General features: G+C 42.7%; 1 protein-coding gene across 4 annotated transcripts in view; it reads left to right on the top strand.

Moving 5' to 3' along the window:
- Nucleotides 1-3,323: 3,323 nt before the first annotated feature.
- SHQ1 (SHQ1, H/ACA ribonucleoprotein assembly factor) overlaps nucleotides 3,324-7,275 on the top strand; it is a 47,372-nt gene continuing 43,420 nt past the window's right edge. The window contains exons 1-3 of one of the 4 annotated variants that reach the window (XM_051627552.1): nucleotides 3,324-3,355; nucleotides 5,200-5,382; nucleotides 6,397-6,461. In XM_051627552.1, the coding sequence (XP_051483512.1) occupies nucleotides 5,240-5,382; nucleotides 6,397-6,461 (208 nt within the window). In that variant the 5' untranslated portion in view covers nucleotides 3,324-3,355; nucleotides 5,200-5,239. Of the gene's footprint in view, nucleotides 3,356-4,258; nucleotides 4,442-4,524; nucleotides 4,633-5,199; nucleotides 5,383-6,396; nucleotides 6,462-7,275 lie in introns of those variants that run through there. The other 3 variants (XM_051627553.1, XM_051627551.1, XM_051627550.1) reach the window with 3 other exon arrangements.

The following is a 7,275-nucleotide window of genomic DNA, read 5'->3' as shown; positions in this document are numbered from 1 at the left end:
TTTCATATGTAGATGTGACAGCAATGTCTGTATAAAAATACCAAGGTAACCATTATGAAACCTGAAAAGCATTCAAAGGGATTTTTAGAGACATTTTCCCTTGTTTCTGTGACATGGGGGTAGTGACCCACTTACCTGTTTAGTTGCACCATTTTCTTTCAAATGAAATTGTGCAAGTATCAAGTCCTCTGTGCCACCAGCCTGCATGCTCCAAAGCAGTTCTGCTGCTGGGCTGAAACAGAATTACATTGCACAGCTTCACATCAGCAGCTTGGGCAGCAAGGGACTGGCCACCATGTGCAGGCCTGATACGTGGCTGTGGCTGCTGAGAAATTCAGTCAAACTGGTGGCTTAGATCTGAAACAATAGGGAGAGGCAGCTTTAGTAAAACTGTACATATATTAGATTGAACAAATGTACTAATAGCAGGTGTGTTTGGCATATTTTTGTGTTGCAGACACAGTGTCATAGCATTGTCACATGTAATGAGAGGCAAATGGCTCCCAGGCCTGCACCATAATGTGAGATTTTTTCATGGAGCTCTGGTAGAAACTAATTTAAAGCACAGTGAGGCTGTTGCTTCAGCACCAAAAAAATGCACTTTCCACAGCTACGTGCCGTGCCTGATGTGCATGACTTCTGTAAGTGAAACTGTTAAGGATTCTAAACTCTTGGAAAATCAAGTCTGTAGGGAAAGCATACTCAGATTAAAATGCATTAGCTTCAGAACAATGCTTCAGGCCACGCAGACAAGAGAAGTAAAAATATTTGGTTTTCAGTTGTTTTCAAGATTAAAAGGAAGAAAAATACAAATGTTACTCAAGTGTGCAATAATATATTCCATTTCCATCACAGGAAAAGCCTCCAATTATAATTTACATTGTTCATTTCCACTGTATTTTTTCAAGGAGAAGTCTGACAATTGCAGAACTACTTCTAGCTGATTATAAACTTTACAGCACTGATCATTTAGATAATGGAAATAGTTATGTGTTATATTGTATTTCATAATGTATTTCACAGAGCAATTTTCTGATTGAAACATATACCTATTTATTTCCCTTTGTTTCCTGGGTAGAGAAACAGTTTTATTCTCTTTTTACTTGATAAAGTAAATGCATATTTTGTATCTGAATACCATTTTTATATACATGCCAATTACATATATATATAGATGATGCATTTTATCCATAGGCTAATGCCAGATTTACTTGTTATTAGCTACATAGAGTCAGTTGTGCTCATAAATTGCAAAGCTTCATGTTTCTACTTTTCAAAAGGACATGTTTTACTAATTTCTTGCACAAAACATTGTAAATAATGCACTTCCATTCTTCAGTCCTCCAGCAGCCAAATTCACTTCTTCATCAAAAAGATGCACCAAAAGATCTAGTCTCTCTACATTTCTAAATAAAACATCTTCATTACTGTTTTAAGAAACTCAATATACACTTCCCAGAAGAAAGAAACACAAATTTCTTTTGCTGATACACCAGTTCCTCTACTCAAATCAGGATATAAATACTTCTTTTACAAGGAAAGGGTTACCAGACAAAAAAAGGCTGGGAGTTCTTAAACTCCAAACAAAAAAAATAACTCTGAGGCAGTCTTGGAAACTGTCAGATAAGAATAAACTCTCTCATTAAACTTCTTCCTAATCTTTCACTGACTTATGTAAATTTGAATTTACCCAGAGAAGATGGTGCGTACTGGTTCATAATTCAGTTTCCTGTCCAACATTCTTGCTATAAATTACATTGTTAAGGTCCAAAAGTTAATTAGCACTGAGGTTCTCTGGAAATGCATCAAAAGTTTCTGAGGACTCGATCGAGGCCTTGGTCAAAGTCAAATCAGCATCTGAAGTTAGATGTCATTAGCTTCTTTCATATAAAAAATGCATTTTATATGCCATGCATCTTCAATTTCTGCACGTAGAAACTGGGACACAGGAGAGTTTAGGCCAAATACTAAAACCATCCGTCCACTTTAGATCAATGGGGAGAATGACCTATTTTGAAGCAAGGCTTTCTTTTTTGTGCATGTCAACAAAACATTTTGTGCAGTATTTTAAACTGCTGGTTGAGTTCTGTACGTAAGTGAAGATGTTTTCTAACAAAGAGATGTCATATTCAGTAGATTTCCAGCAGGAAAAAATGATCTTTATCAGCCTGGAACATGGTTTGGCTGTATTTTGTTGTTTGTTTGTTTGTTTTTTCTTTCAAAACCTTCATTAGCAGAAGTTATGTAATTATGGGTTTTTTTCCTCAAGGACAAACATTCGAATGCATTTCAGAGGGGACAGGAAGACAATCAGTAGCAATAAAAAGATGTAGAGAATTATCTGGAACCAGAATACCTTTCATGATCCAATGACAGAAAAATCAGATTAATTCTACATTAGATACTATATTTAAAGGTAAGTAAATTACGGCTTTTAAACACCTTTTCTGCTAAAAGTATTTTTTGAGCTTCCTCCTGCATTTCATTCTGATTCATCAGGATCCATCTCTATTCACATTGTCATTCTTGTTGGCTTTTATCTGCTCTCTTAGCAGAGACTTATGTAATTGTGAATTCCTGTTCTGAGTGCTGGTGGGGTTGCCCTTCTATTTCTGCAGCCCTCCACTTGGATGTATTTCAGTTCTTGAAATGATTTACTCCTTACCACCTCTATTGAAGTTACATTAGGTCCATTGACTGTTAACTTCCTTCTCTGCTCTCCAGAGGGACTTGTTGTCACCGCAAGCTTTACTTACACATACAAATGGTTCTTATGTTCTGAGCTGCAAGGCACGCTACCGACTTTCAGGAGCCTGTTATGTCAAAGAAAGATGCTGACAGTTCCAGGAACGGCGGTGGCAAAGCGGGAGGGAGCTGGTTACACAGACAACCCTCACACGCAGCACACCAGGTTGGCACGAGGTGGGGACTAGGATCTAATCAAATACTGCTTTCATATCCTGAGATCGTTAGATTTCCCTTCAACCAGGACGCCTGGCGCACTTTTGTTAAAGAATAAGGCCATGACGGGGATGAGGGAAGGGCCCTGCCGCCGGCAGGCCCGGGCAGCGTGACGGAAGGCAGGCCCGGGGCAGGCCTGGGCAGGCTCCGGCAGCCCCCGGGCCAGACACCGCCCGCTCCCCGCTACTAGGTTTTCACCTCTCTTCCGCTGTTGCTCTCTTGGAAAAGCGGGCAGCGGCGCGAAGAGCAACCGAGAGCGCCGCGGCCGGGCCGGGCTGGGCGGGCCGGGGCGGAGCGGAGCGAGTTCCCGCCCCCAGGCCCTGCCCGCTCATGCGCCCTGCCCGGCCCAGGCCCGGCCCGCCCCGGGCCCGGCGCGGAACGGGCGGCGGCAGCGGTGAGTGGCGGCGGGCCGGGCCGCGGGCTCGTGGGGCTCGGCCTGGGCGGAGAGCAGCGGCGCGGGGCTGTGCTGGGCTGTGCTGTGCTGGGCTGTGCTGTGCTGTGCTGTGCGGTGCTGTGCGATGCGATGCTCTGCTCTGCTCTGCTCTGCTCGTCCCGCCCGCAGCCGCCTGCCGGGCGCGCTTTGCTCCTCTCGGAGCCTTCCCGGGGAGCTGCCGGCGGTTCGCGGCCCTCGGCGCGTCCCTTCCCGCCCCGCTGCCAACTCGGGCTTTGAGCCGGGTCAGCGAGCAGCCGGGGGTGCCCGCCTGCCGGCCCCTTGCTGCGGCAGGAGCGCCTTCGTTCCGCGGCTGTTCCGCTTTCCCTGGGGCGTAGCGGCCTTTCTGCGGAAAAGGCTGGGGAGACTGGTGATTTGGGGGTTTTTAGACTGGAAGAAGCGCCGCTGGGGGGTGGAGTGTTTGTGGCCCCGCGGTGGGGCGGGTATCGGCGCTTCCCAGGCTGTGCTCGGGGACACGCGGGGCTGCGGGACCCTCCGCCTCGGCGCGGGGTCGTTAGTTGGTGCCGGGCGGGAAGAGCCGGGCCTGGCGGCGGGGCTGCGGTGAAAGGTGCTGAGCCTCTAAGCTGAGCAAATAGAGACACGGGCTGGCCTCTCCTCCTTGAAGGGTGTAAACGGGCGGGTGGGTCTTTGCCGCCTCTTGCCCCGCGTTGTTGGGCAGTGGGTGCGGAGGCGAGGAGCAAAACCTGCGTTGCCCTCTGCACGCCGGGGGTTGCCTGTTGAGGTAGCGCTCTGGGAGCACACGGCAGCTTCTCAGCCCGGAAAGGGTGGGAATATTGTGCTGGAATCAAGTGAAAACGGTGGAACGGGGAGTTTCACTTCTTTTGCAGGACCAGTCGAGGTACCAATCGAGGTACCAGTTGAGGTCGATTCACCGTATGAGTTGCCTGTAGGAAACCACGGCCCTTGGTTGAGTTAGCCCTGGTCATGGTTAATGCACCACGTTTGCTCGTGAAGTTGTAAGAATGGGGACACGTTTGCTAAAGACAGCAGTGCAAGTCAGTGAAAAGCAGCTCCCGGATAAGAGTTCTGGTTTTGCTTTTTTTTCTTTTTTTTGGCAAAAATATTTTTTTTCTTAAAAAGTTTAGTTTTCAGAAGTGTGTGGTTCCCCCCCCCATGGAAAAAAACAAACACGAGCACCTGGTTTCTAAGCAAAACCTTGAGGAATTATCTTGCATTTCAAAGCTATTGAAGAGTCAAACAAGTTGTATATCAGGTGAATGGTACTGTAGGAGTTCCTTTTCTCATGCTAAATGTGTATGCATACCAGTGTACGTACATAGGTGTGGTTCCTATGGATGTTGACCTAAAATGCCCTTAAAAACACTTACTGAAGGGGTGTACTGAGTCTGTTGCTTATACTCTGGTTAATATGTGTAAGAATTATAAAATGCAGCTCTAATTTTTTTAAAGTATTACTGTTTTTTAAAAATATTTTCTGATAGTGATTTTTGATCAGTTCACTAGCAAACTAGTATAAAATTCTAAACACTAATTACAAAAATCTGACAAGTCCTAGGACTGAATTTAATGTGTTTTTATGCAGAATATAGCAGGTGCTTTTGCAATAATTTACAATCAATTGTTTCATTAAGGTGCAGAGAAGTGGTACCTTAAAATTCTTGGTAACGTTCTTTTTGTTTTGTTGCTGTTGTCATGAATGTTTTCTTCTAGAACAAGTGGCAGATAATTTTGTGAGAATGTTCTTCTTATGGAATTTTGAAGCTACACTATTTGCTCTGATAAATTGGAAATGACAATAATTTTTCCTTGTTTTCCTGTTCTGATAGGGCCCCACAGCCAGTGGTTGCTTTTCCTGCTGGATTCATCATGATAACTCCAGCTTTTGAGCTGACCCAAGATCCGGATTTTCTTACAGTAATAATCAAAGTACCTTATGCCAGAGCTTCAGAGTTTGATGTGTATTTTGAAGGGGAAGATTTTAAATTTTATGCCAAGCCCTACTTTCTCAGGCAAGTAGTGGAAGGATTTCAAAGAAATTGAACTTAATAAAATAAATACATGTTAGTAGAGATTGAACTTCATTTTAGTCCCTTCAAAACATTCCTCATCTGCAGCTCTTTTACTGCAGACAATTCATTTTGTGCAAATAATTGTTTCTATAGATCTAGTCTCTTTGTTTCTAGGCATTAAATCATGTTGAGGGAGTTTAAAGAACTACTTTGCAATTAAATATCTATTGTAAATTTAGATAAGTGGCAAGACAGTTCTCTGGATGTATCAAGTTGTGTGTAATGAGCATCTCTGTTGAGAATCAGATACAGTATATTTTTGGTGAAAATTGAGTTTTGATGCACTCAAAATAACAAAAGGGGAGAAAAGTCACCTGAGTGGAGGCAGTAGGGAGTGAGGTTCCAGGCTGTCCTCTTGATAGAAAGTTCCTTACTATCCTGTAGGAAAAAAAATAAGAGACAATCTTGGAGTAAAAGTGTTAAGACAATCTTTGGCATGCAAGAGCTGGCAAGCTATTAACCTATCTTGCTTTCTGTCTCCTGTATTCCTGGCCATGCTTTCCCTGTATATATCAGTAGACCACAAGGGATTTTAGTGGACTGGCAGAATGCAGTGAACTGTTTTTTTTTTTTTTTGAATAAGCAGTATGAGAACTCTGGAGGAGTTCAGTCACTGAGGGTTAGCTTAGAGTTTTTAAATTGCAGAATCTTGCAGGTGTTGCACATAGTGCCAGGGGTGTCATCTCTGGTGGTTGTGACCTTATCCAACCTGGGAAACCAGGAGTCACAATTTTTTTCTATCTCAGATACTGATCTCTTGTGCCAATCGTTAGGAAAAAGGTTTTCAAGTATGTGGGGATTTAACTGTATGACTTCCATTACTGCTTCAGCAGCAGTGACATGGTTACATCCTTTTTGCTGCTTTTGGAATGTGCCTTACATTTTTATAGGTTGAAGTGTTAAGTTGCAGAATTAGTCAGGCATTTAATGAGGCATCTCATTTTTTGCCCATAGGTTGACACTTCCTGGAAGAATTGTGGAAGATGGCAGAGAAAAAGCATCTTATAATACAGACAAAGGTATTAGTTAATGTTATTAGAATATGTGTAATGAAAAATGCTGCTAACTATCTGATAATTTATACATTGCCTTACTGGAATTGTGTAGAACTTTAGTGAAGTATATGACACTGTAAATAAATGTACAATTTCTCCTATGTTATATAGTATTTAAAAAAAATCTTACTTGGGATTTATTGAACACACTTAGGGCATCCTTAAACACAAAAGACATTTTCAGAACTGCCCTAATAATGAAAAAATCATGTACAAATCACCTTCAAGCCCTGTGGGGGCTAGACATGTTACTGTACCAAGATCTGTGGTCTAGTGTATCTGCAAAGAAGTCACGTGTTGCTGAGTAGCAATGAGAAAATCCTGAGGCAGTATTTTGGCTAAGTCTTAGAAGATGTTAGCCTTTCTCCACACCTTAAGGTGGAAGGTATTTCTGGAATATCTACCTTCTGGAATTAATGTATTAATTAAAAAAAAAAAAAAGCAGCAATAAAACCTTTAACTTGCTGCTTGCAAAACCATTGTTATGTGCTTGAGTTAAGACAATAATCAGATTGCTGGATGCAGTTTCTTGTGGTGATCTGTTGATTGCCTGTTGGGTGGAAAGATTAAAAATAAAATAAAGCTTGTGTTCTGTTGGTTTGTGTTTTTACAGTGTGAGTCAAGAGACTGCAAGTGGTTAAATATTCTCTTTCATGCTTTATCATTAAAATACTTGATTTTTATGAAACTTTTGAAATAAGGTTAAAACGCCCACAGAAATGGATGCACAATCGACTGCTACCTGCATGTGTCCCAGTTGCTGTGAGCCTTTTTCATT

This window comes from Apus apus, chromosome 9 (genome assembly GCF_020740795.1).
Source record: "Apus apus isolate bApuApu2 chromosome 9, bApuApu2.pri.cur, whole genome shotgun sequence".
In the NCBI taxonomy this organism is placed as follows: domain Eukaryota; kingdom Metazoa; phylum Chordata; class Aves; order Apodiformes; family Apodidae; genus Apus; species Apus apus.
The sequence above is the reverse complement of the archived record's forward strand: the minus strand, read 5'-3'. Positions and strand labels throughout refer to the sequence as shown.